Raw genomic sequence first — 16,980 nt, 5'->3', positions numbered from 1 at the left:
TTGTCCCTCTAATGTATGGGAAGGTGGGTGAATCATCAGGGTTATGAATGCTACCATAAGACTTCACACAGTATATATTTGTGTCCCAAAGCAGAGCCCGGACCACAAGGCCCACACTGACTGCCTCTCTGTGGCAAACGTCACATATGTCCATCACCCACCCTATTTATTGCTCCTCCCTTCCAGAGGTGAACTTCCTCCATGAATTTCCCTTCCTGAAACTCATGATGGGAACCTCAGGCTGCCTGGAATACAAATTGGCACAGCTCAGGACATTCAGCTTAGCATGGGTTTTTCAGGCGACACTTTTTCCCTATATGAGAGTCATGAGGCTGTCAAATGCTGTTATAAACTAGCAAGGTTGGGTTTGATCATGCAGTTAAGGTTCTAGCACTGCATAACTATCCAGGCTAAAAAGCTCATTTAAAAAGGGGAACTTAGAGGAAAATTCTTTTTTTAGAAAGGGAAATCTGGCTTGGACTTGGGTTATAGACTCCTTTTTTGAGTACAAATTCTGTAGTAACAAGATATTAACTGTCATCATCTTTTGAACTGGTCACTCAAGGAAAAAACTGACATGCTTCAAAAGCAAACATGCTGTATCATAGTTGTTGCAATGAGTAGAAAAAGGGGTGTATCACATACGATAGTGTTTCCTTTCTCATAGCCAGTTAAATATTATCTCTATTATCTCTACCAGGAATACTTTATGGCCAACCACAAATTAGAGTAAGCTAGTAAAGAATGTTGATTTTTATTGACTATATTTTCTGTGGAACACAGGCTACAGTGCTAGATGAAGACAGGGAGGAAAGAAGGCTGATAAAAAACATATTTGTGGACTGTACTGACAATAATTTCTATTTATCAGTAAAATTTCCCAAAGTGATAAAGATTCCCTTTACCTCTTGGGATCCATGCTTAGATCCTCTACTATTGTTTAAACACTCTATAAATTACTTATGGCACCCTCTTCTTTTCAGAGTTGCTTTAAAGCTCATCTTAACACAAAACACAGGAAATGAAGTAATAGTTTTCATATAAGACTATTAAAAAAAAGAGAGAGGCCTAAGAATTTGTCTAGTTTAATTTTCTTTCTTTCATTTTTTTTTTTTTTGAGACAGGGTCTTGCTTTGTTACCCAGGCTGGAGTGCACTGATGAGATCACAGCTCACTGCAGGCTTGATTTCTTGGGCTCAAACAATCCTCCAACCTCAGCCTCCCAAGCAGCTGGGACTATAGGTGCACACCACCACACCTGGCTAATTTGTGCATTTTTTGTAAAGACAGGGTGGCATCATATTGCCCAGGCTGGCATCTAGTTTAATTTTCTACTGAGGAATCTGAGGTCCAAACAGGAGAGAAATAAAAAGGATAAGAGTGATTGTCCTTCTATTTTTTTCTGATTACTAGTATAATATTCATGTGGAAATTTTGGAAAGCAGAGAAAAATGTAAAAAGGCAGGGGATCCTTTTATATTCTTAATACAAAGGCAACCACTGTCAAAATATTGGCAGATTTTCTTCTGTCCTTTTTCCCAAATAGTATTATTTTCAATACTGAAGGTATTATTTCCAGTATATGCAACTTTATGTCTTGTTTTTAAAAAAATGTTCACATATCATAATCATGTTCCCATAAATGTTAGCAAAAACCCCTGGTAATCATTTTCAACAACTGCATTATATTTTATCCAATGAATACACCATGCTTTATTTAACCATTCCTCTAATGTGAGACAAATTTAAGTTGTTAATAACTTTTTACTCTCCTAAAAAATGCTATGATGATATCTGCCTGCAAATTATGGAGTAATTACAGAGTATTCTCCCCTCAGATAAATTCCTAAAAGGGAAATCACTGGAATAAAAAATATAAAGCATATGGGCGAAAATCCCAATTTAAACCACGGTATCTCTTTTGTCTACATGACTTTCTAAGCACATGCAGAAACTCTACATGTAGTGGAGCCCAGATTAGGCATATGGCCCCACTCCCTAGCAAGGCATCAATAGCCCTTCATTTCCATGGTATCCTAAGTGCATCACTGAAAGTGGAAGTAGGGTGAGATTTAACAGGTCATGTAGGCCATTTCCTATAAGCAGGATGTCCTAAAGAGCTTTTCAGATTGCACACTGGATTTGTTAAAAAGGGGAAGAGATTTATAGAGCCAAATAATTTATCATCATTGACAGTAATGTCTTGTCAGAATAATGCCCTGTCAGATTTTGTGCTGACAAAGATTTATGAATCTATCAACTGGTAAAATTTTCCCTCCTTGCTAGTGAGCATGATCTAGAACATTAGTTTCTCTTCAGCTTTCTTTAGCTTTAGCCTAGTGATCTTTCATTTGACAAGTATCCACAAATTATACTTATTCCTGGCTAGAAAGGGCTCCCAGGAGCCTTGGTGTGTGGGGCATATTTTGGGATCTAAATAGGAAACTAGGTCTAGAATTGGTAATTTCCCCAGTCCTCCATAGAATAACAAGACAGAAAAGTCAGTTACCATTACTAACTTATCCAAAGGGAATGCTTTAAAAAATAGTAAAGGAAATTTCTGCCTATCAAGAGCCATAAAAATGCAAAAACCACTACAATTCCTCATGTGACTTAAGGAACCCCTTTGACTCTGTGGCTTTTACCTCTCTATCAGATTCTTAATGTCTTTACCTTTCAAATAATATTTGGTTGATTAAAAACTGCCTGAGGTGAACATTTTTAGGTATGGAGTTAAAATTATTTCTGAAGCAACATTTTCAAAATTTAAAAATTGCTCTGGCCAGACAGTGACAATAGAAGAATGTGAAGTGTGAAGAGTGGCCATTGAGATGTGCTCTTAGGTACCCAAAATTGAAACATTTCAATCCTTTCTCTAACTTTTCTGATCACTATGCCTATTAAAGGTAACAGCTATAGCCCTGGGACACATTTGAACTAAGTAACTGTGATTACCAAATGCTGCAACTTCAATAATATTTAACAGAGAGATGCTTATTGATATGCCATGGCCAGACACAGTTTGGTTTCAAGGTTCACTGATTAATATTTTTGCAATTTCATGCCTGCTATAGTTTGGATATGGTTTATTTGTCTCCACCAAAATGCTTGTTGAAATCTGATTCCCAATGTGGTGTTTTTAGGAGGTGGGGCCTAGTAGGAGGTGTTTGGGTCATAGGGGTGAAACTTTCATAAATGGTTGGTGCCATTCTTGCAGTAGTGAGTTCTCTTCTGAGAACTTAGTTTCCAAGACAGCGGGCTGTTAGAAAGCGAGGATCTCCTGTTTGGTCCTCCCTCTTGCCTGTGTCTGTTCTCCTTTGATCTTCTCTGCCATGTTATGATGCAGCACAGAAGCCTTTGCCAGAAGCCAGGACCATGTCCTTGAACCTCCCAGGCTGCGGAACAGTAAGCTAAGTAAACCTCCTTTCTTTATAAGTTACCAGCCTCACGTACTCTGTTATAGCAACAGAAAATGGACAAAGACAATGCCCCAATACAATGAACTTCAGAAGCTGGAAAATGAAAAAGCTCAAGCAAACATGTCAATATATTAGGTGCCATAGAGGATGCCAATGAAGGCCTTTCTGGTTGTTTTAAATTGTTTCAAACAGAAATGGCATAAGAGTTACACTGGGGGAAATTTCCCATATAAAAACCACCATTTTATGGCGGCCCTAAACACTTACCCTTTCCTGGGACATTTCATAGTGGAGGTGAAGGGCTGTGGGGTCCCAATCCACAGCAATATAGGCATTTCCAATGAAAGCTCTGTCTTCCCCACAATCAATTTTACACCCTCTGCAAAATCTAAAAAGGGGGGAAAGATCCACAGAGGAAGAAATAATTATGAAGGAATTTAAATTTTCTTAATAAAAAATATTCTCCCTTCCTACTTTTCTGCTTTCCTCTTGGGCCTCACAATTTGTCATGGGCTTCTAACTTCAGACTCTGATAAATGTAGGGATACTTATTAATAATTATTATCATTTCAGGGAATCATGCTTTTCACTTTTCAAGTCTTTATTTTTACAAAGTACTTGGTAACCATCTGTTAATCACAGGAAGATGTGAACTTTATGGCAAATAAATGACATGGGAATTGACTGTTTGAGATACTACAGCATGCAAGAAATTCCAAATTCAGTTATTTAATGCTCTGAGGTAGGACAATTTATCTAGTATAACACCTAGCTCCTTGTTTGTAAAATGGCAGTTTAAATAAATGCATATAAAAGTTTACAGAGGCTGGGCATGGTCGTTCATGCCTGTAATCTCAGCACTTTGGGAGGCCGAGGTGGGTGGATCACCTGAGGTCAGGAGTTCGAGACCAGTCTGACCAACATAGTGAAACCCTGTCTCTACTAAAACTACAAAAATTAGCCAGGCACGGTGGTGGGAACCTATAATCCCAGCTCCTTGGGAGGCTGAGGCAGGAGAATTGCTTGAACCTGGGAGGCGGAGGTTGCAGTGAGCCGAGGTCATACCACTGCACTCCAGCCTGGGTGACAGAGTGAGACCATGTTTCAAAAAAAAAAAAAGTTTATAGAGTTGCAGCGGTAGGGTGGGAGATGGGGTAGGGGAGGAGGATATAATAAAGTCATGGTTCCAATGCCTACTTTATTAATATTATTATTATTTTTCTTGAGATGGAGCCTCGCTCTGTCACCTGGGCTGGAGTGCAGTGGCACGATCTGGGCTCACTGCCAGCTCCGCCTCCCGGGTTCAAGCAATTCTCCAGCCTCAGCCTTCCAAGTAGCTGGGACTACAGGTGCCCGCCACCATGCCTGGCTAATTTTTTGTATTTTTAGTAGAGACGGAGTTTCACCGTGTTAGCCAGGATGGTCTCGATCTCCTGACCTTATGATCTGCCCACCTCCGCCTCCCAAAGTGCTGTTATTACATGCGTGAGCCACCACGCCCGACCAATGCCTACTTTAGACTCAGTTTACTAAGTCTATCGCAGTTCTCTAAAGGTGGACTTTAGTATCATTAGGCACTTTCCCTGCTGTAACAGCAATGACCAATCAATCTCTGTAACTCTTTAAAAACCAAGAACAGATTTCCAGCAAAGTCTAGTAAAGACTAAGATTTACTGTGCTCAGAACTGGCAAACTTATTTATATTTAAGGAGAGGCTTGGCATGGTGGCTCACACATATAATCTCAGCACTTTGGGAGGCTGAAGTGGGTGGATCACCTGAGGTCAGGAGTTCGAGACCAGTCTAACATGGCGAAACCCCATTTCTACTAAAAATGCAAAAATTAGCTGAGTACAGTGGTGTGCACCTGTAGTCCCAGCTACTCGGGAGGCTAAGGCAGGAGAATTGCTTGAACCTGGGAGGCAGAGGTTGCAGTGAGCCAAGATTGAGCCACTGCACCCCAGCCTGGGCAACAGAGTGAGACTCCATCTCAGAACAAAACAAAACAAAAAAGGAGAGGTGAAGTTATAGAGTAATAAATGTTTATCACAAGCTATGAATTTGGTATGGACTGTAGTTTATAAAACCAGCTAAGTCTCAAAAGCAAAACTTATCTATTGACCTCAAAAGGAAGTGAAAAACATTTTTTGAGACAGAGTTTCACTCTTGTTGCCCAGGCTGGAGTGCAATGGCACAACCTTGGCTCACTGCAACTTCCGCCTCCTGGGTTCAAGTGATTCTCCTGCCTCAGTCTCCCAAGTAGCTGGGATTACAGGCACGTATCACCACGCCCCACTAATTTTTGTATTTTTAGTAGAGATGGGGTGTTACCAGGTTAGGCTGGTCTCAAACTCCTGATCTCAGGTGATCCACCTGCCTCGGCTTCCCAAAGTGATGGGATTACAGGCGTGAGCCACCGTGCCCAGCCACAATTCTTAAGTTTCTCATTATTCACTATTTACTTCTCAAAATTGGAAATCTTAGGAAAACTGTATCATATCTAAAGCTGAAATTCTACTAATGTAATTCTTTTGCAGGTCACTTTACCTATACTCTGGGCACCAAGCACAGGAGTTCCCATCTTTCTGCACAACTCGTAGAGTGAATGGATATTGACAGCCGATACTGTCATCATGTAAAGAGAAGAGAACAAAAAGAGTGTAAGAAGCATTTCTGGTTCGAGGTCCAACTCCTTTTCATCTTCTCTTGAAGTAATCCTAGGAAGGGGCATTTGCCACAGCAGTATGCTCATGTTGACAGCTCAACGTTACTTACCCTAATCCATTAGCTGCAGCCCAGTACCAAATACACTCTGGCTTCCCATCCTCTATCTGGGCTTACAGAAGGGTAGACATACGACTGCCAGATGTCTCTAAGGGAGCCATGTGGCCCATGAAAATTTTACAAGATAAGCTAATCATGAAATCAAATACCAATTATCCTTCAGCCTTAATTCTATCAGAGGATTTAATTCACATTAAACTAAAATAATTAGATCTTTCCATGACAAGAACACTGACACATTGCAGAAAGCTGTATATTTAGAAGTCTTCTTGAATCAGAATCGCTGATGTGGTACATGCTAAGTACTGCCTTAACTACTCAGAGTTATAAGCTACATACCATTTTTGGCGTAACTTCTTTTTTTTTTAGTATACTTTAAGTTTTAGGGTACATGTGCACAACGTGCAGGTTAGTTACATATGTATACATGTGCCATGTTGGTGTGCTGCACCCATCTCACACCAGTTAGAATGGCGATCATTAAAAAGTCAGGAAACAACAGGTGCTGGAGAGGATGTGGAGAAATAGGAACACTTTTACACTGTTGGTGGGACTGTAAACTAGTTCAACCATTGTGGAAGTCAGTGTGGCGATTCCTCAGGGATCTAGAACTAGAAATACCATTTGACCTAGCAATCCCATTACTGGGTATATACCCAAAGGATTATAAATCATGCTGCTTTAAAGACACATGCACACGTATGTTTTATCGCGGCACTATTCACAATAGCAAAGACTTGGAACCAAGCCAAATGTGAGCCGAGATCATGCCACTGCACTCCAGCCTGGTGACAGGGCAAGACTCCATTCCCCACCCCCCCACAAAAAAAAGAAGTCAGCCTGGATTCCTCTTTCCCTATACTCCACATCCAATTCATTAGCAAGTCCTGGGAAAAGCCCTCATCTAGAAGCTCTTTCATTCAATTACTTGACTTCAAATTTAATCTTGTCCAACTTTCATCTTTACTAAACACAACATTCGTTAACTAAACTGCTTATCTATTATTTGCAGTTTTCCTTTGGATTTATTTAAATCTTAAAATAAATATTCTAAATAATTATTTATTTAAATAACTTATTTTGGCCGGGCGTGATGGCTCATTCCTGTAATCCCAGCACTTTGGGAGGCTGAGGCGGGCAGATCACTGGAGGTCAGGAGTTTGAGACCAGCCTGGCCAACCTGGTGAAACCCTGCCTGTACTAAAAATACAAAAACTAGGCAGGCATGGTGGTGGGCACCTGTAATCTCAGTGACTCAGGAGGCTGAGGCAGGAGAATCGCTTGAACCCGGGAGGTGGAGGTTGCATTGAGCCAAGATCATGCCACTGCACTCCAGCCTGGGTGACACAATGAGACTCCATCTCAAAAAAATACAAAATAAAAATAAATAAATAATTTATTTAAATAAAGATTTATTTAAATCTTTAAATTTAAATCTGCCCAGGTGTGGTGGCTCACACCTATAATACCAGTACTTTGGGAGGCCGAGGTACTGGTATTGATCACTTGAGGCCAGGAGTTCGAGATCAGCCTGGCCAACATGGTGAAACCCTGCCTCTACTAAAAATACAAAAATTAGCTGGGTGTGGTTGGAAGCCTCTGTAATTCCAGCTACTCAGGTGTCTGAGGTGTAAGAATCACTTGAACCTGGAGGCAGAGTTTGCAGTGAACCAAAATCACACCACTGCATTCCAGCCCGGGTGACAAATTAAGACTCTGTCTCAAAAAAAAAAAAAAAAAAAAAGATGTATTTATCCTAAGCCCTACCCTAATCATCAAAAGACCCCATATCATAACAAATAAGTAAAGAACTTTTTTTAGTTACCATAAAACAGAACTCTCATTTGTACCATGATGGTAAGAAAATGATCTACAGGCTGGGTGCGGTGGCTCACGCCTGTAATCCCAGCACTTTGGGAGGCTGAGGCAGGCGGATCACCTGAGGTTGGGAATTTGAGACCAGCCTGACCAACATGGAGAAACTCCATCTCTACCAAAAAAAACAAAATTAGCCAGGCATGGTGGTGCATGCCTGTAATCCCAGCTACTCAGGAGGCTGAGGCAGGAGAATCATTTGAACCCGGGAGGTGGAGGTTGCAGTGAGCCAGGATCATGCCATTGCACTCCAACCTGGGCAACAAGAGGAGAACTCTGTCGTAAAGAAAAGAAAAGAAAAGAAATGAAAATGATCTACAATTTGATTGAGATAAAAATAAGACATCATCACAATCCCAAAAATTATTCAGAGTAAATGCATTTACTCATCAAATAGAACAGTGGTAGGAAAAAGGGAAAGAAAACAGAAAATGTTAATTATTTTAATCTAGATTTATGAAATTACTTCACGTTAAAATGACATGCTAAGGGAAAAAGAAAAAAGAATGACATGGTATGGAAATAATCCAACAGAATTATTTTTTGTATCATGAGACTTTTTCAGAGTTCATTTATGCAGTTACTCTCATCCTGAATTTCAGAGGACTGAGATTATGCAAATTTTCTGGTGAATTCATACTCTCTACTTTTGCAACACAGAAGACAAGGATATTACTTGAAGCATTAGCAGGACGAATCCAGGCAAAAGATTAGAGAATGGAAGGATTATTAGACACTAGAATGTTTGGCAAAAGGAAGCTGTATCATCTCTCCTACTCCAAATATCAAACCAAATGGTTGAATTGTATGCTCTCCGAGTGGTTCTTCCAAGAGTGATTAAGTTGACATAGGCTGGGTCGTATCAGTCATGTAGAATTCATATAAATTATTTTTCTAGAGTTTGGAAACCACAGGTTAAGATGGATCCCCTCAACTCACCGATCCTGGGCATGATTACTAGCTTCCTGAGGTGGGAGTGGGCTCGCTAACCGGGATACTTGCATCCAAACCGCATCATATAGGTCTTTCTTCCGGGTATGTACAGTACATGGAACAATCAATGGCATTCCAAAGAGGCTGGGGCTATTCTCCTGAGGTGACAGGAAATACAGTTCTTTCCTCATCTGTATGTATAAATGAGAATAGAGAGTTGAGAAGACAGGCCTCTGATTCCTCCCTTTAGTTCTTCTAACCCTGCCAATGACAGGCATTATCACCGTTTCAGATTAGTCACTATCACATTCTTCTCTATGTTTATAAAACCATCTTTATTGACACAAAGAGAACAGTTATGGTGGAGTCATTAAAAGCGCTGAGGTATTGTCAGTTTTAGAATCGTTGTCTATTCTAACAAACTTGGGTTTCAGCAATTAATATATTCAAACCACAGTTTTCTCTGATAAACATTTCTCACATACACTGAATCACATGTAAAAACTAGTAATAGCTTCATAGCTAAAGGCTTTTAAACAATTAAGACTCTTTCTTTCTCCAGACAATATGCCAGTAAGCTTGGTGTGGTGGCTCATGCCTGTAATCCCAGCACTTTGGGAGGCTGAGGCAAGAGGATCCCTTGAGCCCAGGAGTTTGAGATCAGAATGGGCAATGTAGGGAGACCCCATCTCTATAAAGAAATAAATACAATTAGCTGGGCATGGCGGCATGTGTCTGTAGTCTCAGCTATACAGGAGGCTGAGGTGAGAGGATTGCTTGAGACTGGCAAGTTGAGGGTACAGTGAGCTGTGATTGTGCCACTACACTCCAGCCTGGAAGGTAGAGTGAGACCTGTCTCAAAAAAGAAAAAGAAATGAAAAGATGCCAGTGGAAAAAAAAAAAAAAAGACTCTCTCAACTATAGTTTTCTAGGGATAAGCTGTTGATAGTGGTTGTTGGAGTTGCAATTCCCAAAGTTTTGGAGATTTCTGAAACCTAGTAATACTATTTTGTAGCAAGCTTATCCACCTTCCTAAAAGCAGTTAAGTGATTTTAATCTTTTTTTGTTTCTGTTTTTTAAATACAGGATAGGATAAAAGTAAGGTAAAGTTTTTAAAAATTTGCTTTGAGTATGTTAAAGAGATATTTATGATATTCCTTAATATAGAGATACTGCACAGAATTATCCTGGAAATGGCTGTTTAATAAACATTTAGTATAATGGAATGGTTGGTGGGAGTGGCAGGTTATCCAAAGCTGCTGAACCTTTGAACATTTAATTCCCTAAGAAGTTTGGTATTTATTGAGTAGTTAGAAAAGCTAAATCAACAACTTGTCAACTCACTAGGGGTTAAGTTAGCTAGTTTCTAAGTAAAAAGACCCTTCTTTATTCAGATTATTAAGCATTTTATTTTGTCATTTTCATTTAAGCTTAAATACATAATTTTAAGACTGTATTTCATATGCTACTATTATTATAAGACCCAGAGAAATCCAGACAGAATTCAGTACAAATATTTTATAAAATTTTAAAACATAGCTAAACCCACACAATTTTCATCCTCTCATTAAGGAACTTCTCCTAGTGCCCTAGGGCCCATAATTTCTCAGTTACTACCGAGATAAATTCTACTCCCAGTTATTAACATGGTTAGAAACTTCCAGCCAGGGCCAGGTGCAGTGGCTCACGCCTGTAATTCCAGCACTTCGGGAGGCTGAGGCAGGCGGATCATGAGGTCAGGAGTTCGAGACCAGCCTGGTCAATATGGTGAAACCCTGTCTCTACTAAAAATACAAAAATTATCTGGGCATGGTGGCAGGTGCCTGTAGTCCCAGCTACTTGGGAGGCTGAGGCAGGAGAATCACTTGAACCCAGGAGGCAGAGAGTACAGTGAGCTAAAATCGTGACATTGCACTCCAGCCTGGGCTGGGTGACAATAGCAAGACTCTCCCCCCCACCAAAAAAAAAGAAAAGAAAAAAAGAAACCTTAAACCAAGGGCTACTAATTCAGAGAAAAATAAAAATCAGAGGTAAAAGCGTACATTTCTGGCTGGACGTGGTGCCTCATGCCTGTAATTTCAGCACTTTGGGAGGCCAAGGTGGGTGGATCACCTGAGGTCGGGAGTTCGAGACCAGCCTAACCAACATAGAGAGACCCTGTCTCTACTGAAAATACAAAATTAGCCGGGCGTGGTGGCGCATGCCTCTAATCCCAGCTACTCGGGAAGCTGAGGCAGGAGAATCACTTGAACACAGGAGGCGGAGGTTGCGGTGAGTTGAGATCATGTCACTGCACTCCAGCCTGGGCAACAAGAGTGAAACTCCATTGCAAAAAAAAAAAAAAAAAAAAAAGGACATTTCAAATAATTATCACAAAGCAACTAGCTTTCCATTATCACTGAGTTTAAGAAACAGAATATAGTGAGCACTCAAAAGCCTACCATTTGCTTCCTCCAAATCACAAATTCTCCCTTCCTCACAAAGGTAACCATTATTCTAAATGTTACGGTAATCACTTTCTTGCTTTTCTTTACAGTTTTATATCCTATGTAGAAGTCAATAAACACTAGATTTCATTTTCCGTGTTTTAAAAGTTTTTATATTTATAAATAGAATTACTTAATTTGTTTTTTTTTGTTTGTTTTTGAAACAGGGTCTAGCTCTGTCATCCAGGCTGGAGCACAGTGGTGTGATCTCAGCTTGCTGCAACCTCCACTTTCTGGGCTTGAGAGATTCTCTTGCCTCAGCCTCCCAAGTAGCTGGGACTACAGGTGTGTGGCACCACGCCAGCTAATTTCTGTATTTTCTGTAGAGATGGGGTTTCACCATGTTGCCCAGGCTGGTCTTAAACTCCTGGGCTCAAGCAATCGGCCCACCTCAGCCTCCCAAAATGCTGAGATTACAGGTGTGAGCCACTGTGCCTAGCCTAATTCTTTTTTCTCTGGCTTCTTTCTATCAACATTAGGTTTATGAGATTCATTTATACTGGATATAACTACAAGTCCATTCATTTTCATTCCTGTATAATGTTCTATTATCTTAATATATCTTAACTTCCCAATCCCTTCTACAACTAATGGACATGTAATATGTTCATTTTGGGGCTACTATAGATAACGCTGCTATGAATATTCTTGTACATATCTCCTTGTACACATATCTTTTGGGTGGATACCTACAGGTAGAACTGCTTATCTTTAACTAGAAAATTGTATTCCAAAGTAGTTGTATTAATTTATATTCTCATCAGCATGAGAGTTCCTGTTGCTCTACTTAGCAACCCTGCCAGTCTGTTTAATTTTACCTGTTCAGGTGAGTGCACTGATATCATAATATTGTTTTAATTTACATTACATTGATTACTAGTGTCGTTGATCACTTCTTTTTTTTTTTTTGAGATGGAGTCTCGCTCTGTTGCCCAGCCTGGAATGCAATGGCATAATCTCGGCCCACTGCAACCTCTACCTCTGGGGTTCAAGCGATTCTCCTGCCTCAGCCTAGCGAGTAGCTGAGACTATATTCGCCCACCACCACACCCAGTTAATTTTTGTATTTTTAGTAGAGACGGAGTTTCACCATATTGGCCAGGCTGGTCTTGAACTCCTGACCTTGTGACCCATCCATCTTGGCCTCTCAAAGTGCTGGGATTATAGGCCTGAGCCACCACACCCGGCCAGGTTATCAATTTTAATGAAGTCCAATTTAATCTTTTCTTTTATACGAGTAGTGTCAGGAATGTATTCACCATTATTATCTTCCAAGGGCTGTTTCATTGTTTTGCTTTCAAATTTAGCTCTGTAGACCACCTGGAATTGTGGTGAAAGCAAGGTGCCAAGTTTCATATGGATATCTAATTGTCCCAGCACCACCTGCTGAGAAAACTGTCTTTCTCTCACCACCCTGCAATGTTATCTTTGTTATAAATCAGGTGTTCATACATTTGTGAACTGGTTTCTGGACTCTTTATTCTATCCCAATGGTCTATTTGTCTTTTCTTGTACCAATATGATATTAAGTATCATATCTTTGTGAAATAAATCTTGATATCTGGATGATATCTAATCTTGATGATATCCTCATACCTTATTCTTTTTTGAGAGTATCTTGGTTATTCCTGATGCTTTGTATTTCCACATGTGAGAATCAGCTTATAAACTCACACACCACACACACACACACACACACACACACACACACGAACACATGCAGACTTTGCATTTTTATTGGGATTGTGCAATATGTCATCTGTAGATTAGTTTGTAGAGAACTGATATCTTAAAATATCGAGTCTTCTAATCCATGAACATGGTTTACTCCTTCCAATATTTAAGTCTTCTTTAACTCCTATCAATATTTTATTTTCTATATAGATGTCTTATGTGTCATTTTTAAAGTTTATTCCTAGGTACTTAATTTTTCTCAGCATTTAATTTTTTTGATACTAAGATAAATAGTATCTGTAGTTGAGTTGAATGGTAGCCTCTAAAACAGTATATCCATGTTGTAACCCCTGGAACCAGTAAATGTGACCTAGTTTGGTAAAAGGATGTTTGTAGATATAATTAAGTTGAGGATGTCAAGATGAGATCATCCTGGATTATCTGGGTGGGCCCTAAATTCAATGACAAGTATCCTTATCAGAGAAAGACAGAGAGAAGGCCATATGAAGAGGCAGGGATTGCAGTTATGCAGTCACAAGCCAAAGAATGCCTGAAGCCACCAGAGGTTAGAAGAGACAAGAAAGCATTCTCTCCTAGAACATTTGGAAGAAGCCCCCACCCTACTGAAACCTTGGTTTCAGACTTCTGGCCTCCAGAAGGTGAAAGAATAAATTTCTGGGCCGGGTGCAGTGGCTCACACCTGTAAACCCAGCACTTTGGGAGGGCGAGGCAGGCAGATCACGAGGTCAGGTCAAGATCATCCTGGCCAAAATGGTGAAACCCCATCTCTACTAAAAATACAAAAATTAGCCAGGCATGGTAGCATGCGCCTGTAGTCCCAGCTACTTGGGAAGCTGAGGCAGGAGAATTGCTTGAACCCAGGAGACAGAGGCTACAGTGAGCCGAGATTGTGCCACTGCACTCCAGCCTGGGTGACACAGAGAGATTCCATAAAAAAAAAAAAAGAATGTATTTCTGTTGTTTAAAGCCACCAAATTTATGATAATTTGCTATAACAGTCCTAAGAAACCAATACAGTACATTTTTTACAATTTCATTTTCTCTTGTTGCTGCTATACAATCGATTTACTTGATCTAGAAACCCTGCTTTCCTTTACTTTATTTTATTTACTTATTTTATTTATTTATTTATTTTTTTAGAGGGAGTGTCACTCTTATCACCCACGCTGGAGTGCAATGGCACGATCTCGGCTCACAGCAACCTCCACCTCCCAGGTTCAAGCAATTCTCCTGCCTCAGCCTCCTGAGTAGCTGGGACTACAGGTGTGTGACACCATGCCTGGCTGATTGTTTTATTTTTAATAGAGATGGAGTTTCACCATATTGGCCAGGCTGGTCTCAAACTCCTGACCTCATGATCCACCCACCTCGGCCTCCCAAAGTGCTGGGATTACAGGCATGAGCCACTGTGCCTGGCCTTTCCTTTCCTTTACAAAATTAGGACACTAAAGTCCAAAGAGCTCAATCAGCTATCTAGTGGCAGAATTAGAACTAAAACCTAGGTGGCTAAATTCCTAGTTCAGCGCCCTTTCTACTCTACCAAGTTGCCACTATACCTGGAGACTACCTCTTTAACAATTATCCACTGACCACAGTTTTCAAACCTTCCTTTTTCTTTTTTACCAAAGAGTGAACCTTTAATGCAATAGTTATATATTAGACTATCAAGAGAGGAATTATGCACAACTTGATTTTGCCCAAGAACATTCTTGTGTCCTCTAAGAAACAAAAAAAAAAACCCAAAACAAAAAACTTTTCCAAAGCCGTCCGCATTTATGTGGCAGTGAAGATGTAAATACCTACATAAACACACAGGAAACATAAATTTTGTGTGTGTTGGTTTTTGTTTTTTTCTAATTTTTTAGAGACAAGGTCTCACTTATTGCCCAAGTTGGAGTGGAGTGGTTATTTACAGGTGTGAGCATTGTAGCATATTATAGCTTCAAAATCCTGTCCTCAAGGGTTCCTCCTAAACATGTCTGGCTTAGGAGATACTTTTTGTTTTTTTTTTTTGAGACAAAGTCTCGCTTTACCACCCAGGCTGGAGTGCTGTGGCACGATCTTCGCTCACTGCAACCTCCGCCTCCGGGGTTCAAGCAATTCTCCTGCCTCAGCCTCTCGAGTAGCTGAAACTACAGGCACACGCCATCATGCCCAGCTAATTTTTGTATTTTTAGTAGAGATGGGGTTTCACCATGTTGGCCAGGCTGTTCTTGAAATCCTGATCTCAGGTGATCCACCTGCTTCAGCCTCCCAAAGTGCTGGGATTACAGGTGTGAGCCACTGCACCCGGCCATTTTCTTTCTTTCTTTTCTTTTTCTTTTTTTGAGACAGGGTCTTGCCCAGGCTGGAATGCAGTGGTGCAAGCAAGCATGGGTCACTGCAGCTTTGACCTCCTAGTCTCAAGTGATCCTCCTGCCTCAGCCTCCAGAGTAGTTGAGACTATAGGCCCACACCATCATGGCTGCTTAGTTTAAAAATTTTTTTTTTTTTTTGGTAGAGACGAGGTCTCACTATGTTGCCCAGGCTAGCCTTGAACTCCTGAGCTAAGGTGATCCCCCTGCTTCAGCCTCCCAAAGTGTTGGGATTACAGGTGTGAGCCACTGCACCTGGCCAGGAGACACAAATTTTTCAAGAAAGTAGTACTCAGATGCACTGACTATCCTGTTGCCTCTTAATATATGGATGAGGAATGTCGTTTCATACATTAGCCATCATGAGTAATACTAAATCCTGGCTCTGATCACTTATATTAGCATATATAATACATTGAAAATGCATTCATAGCAACAGATTTTGAGGACAGGATAAAAAAGTAAAAAAATAAAATTTGTAAAAGTATTAAATTTTAAAAAATTAAAGAAAAAAAGAGAAGAAAATGCATTCAACGATGTTGCAAAGACAGAAAACGGCTATTTCACAAATGACACTAGCAAGACTGGCAGTGAGTTGCCTAACATTTAACTAACCATTTTTCGGTGGACTGCAATGAGGTAACCTGTAAAGGGGCCATCAGGAAGAGATGGCATGTGACCATTAACCATTCCATTTGTGAAGTTCTTCTCAGTTCCACATGGCACAACAGCGTTTGGCATTCCACTGGGGACGAATATTGGTCGGGGTAGGTCCCCATTGGTAATTAGGGTGGATGTTCCATTTGTAGATGGCGAAGAGAAGAAATCTACAAATTCAAAGATAAGTACAGCATCGTAAGCTTGTGGTATTTTCATCTTTGCTCTTTTCTCAAGTATCCTGAGGACCAGAGACAGTGTAGTCTCTTAACACAGGGCAGGGAGAAATCATAGTATAAATAACTCTAGATTTATTGGAAGATTTTAATTTCCAGTTTTACTTCCTTAACTCACACTTTTGACCAAATGAAAAGGAAAGAGTAACTGCTGGAAACTCTTAAGCAGAATTTTTGCAGAAACCTGTATCAGCACCATGTTGTAGCACACAAACAGTTCTACCACTTGTTTTCTTTTCCTTCTCTTCACCTTTGAAGACACTGTCCAATACGGTAAACTCTACCCAGGTGTTACATTTAAAATTTAAATTAGGCTGGATGAGGCAGCTCACATTTGTAATCCTAGCACTTTGGGAGGCTGAGGTAGCAGATCCCTTGAGCCCAGGAGCTAGTGACCAGCCCAGGCAACATGGTGAAAACCCATCTCTACAAAAGATACACCACAGCTGGGCATGGTGGTACACATTTGTAGTTCCAGCTTCTTGGGAGGCTGAGGTGGGAGGATTGCTCCAGCCCATAAGGCAGAGGCTGCAGTGAGCCAA

The 16,980-nt window shown here is 40.4% G+C and overlaps 1 protein-coding gene across 2 annotated transcripts in view; it reads right to left on the bottom strand.

Moving 5' to 3' along the window:
* LOC129051142 (ubiquitin carboxyl-terminal hydrolase 6-like) overlaps window positions 1-16,980 on the bottom strand; it is a 60,262-nt gene that overhangs the window by 20,966 nt on the left and 22,316 nt on the right. For both annotated transcript variants that reach the window (XM_063718043.1, XM_063718044.1), the window contains 4 exons: window positions 16,161-16,372; window positions 9,017-9,201; window positions 5,966-6,043; window positions 3,687-3,807 (listed from right to left, as the gene is read on the bottom strand). In XM_063718043.1, the coding sequence (XP_063574113.1) occupies window positions 3,687-3,807; window positions 5,966-6,043; window positions 9,017-9,201; window positions 16,161-16,372 (596 nt within the window). The remainder of the gene's footprint in view (window positions 1-3,686; window positions 3,808-5,965; window positions 6,044-9,016; window positions 9,202-16,160; window positions 16,373-16,980) is intronic.

The sequence above is a fragment of the Pongo abelii genome, chromosome 19 (genome assembly GCF_028885655.2).
Source record: "Pongo abelii isolate AG06213 chromosome 19, NHGRI_mPonAbe1-v2.0_pri, whole genome shotgun sequence".
Taxonomy (NCBI): domain Eukaryota; kingdom Metazoa; phylum Chordata; class Mammalia; order Primates; family Hominidae; genus Pongo; species Pongo abelii.
The sequence above is the reverse complement of the archived record's forward strand: the minus strand, read 5'-3'. Positions and strand labels throughout refer to the sequence as shown.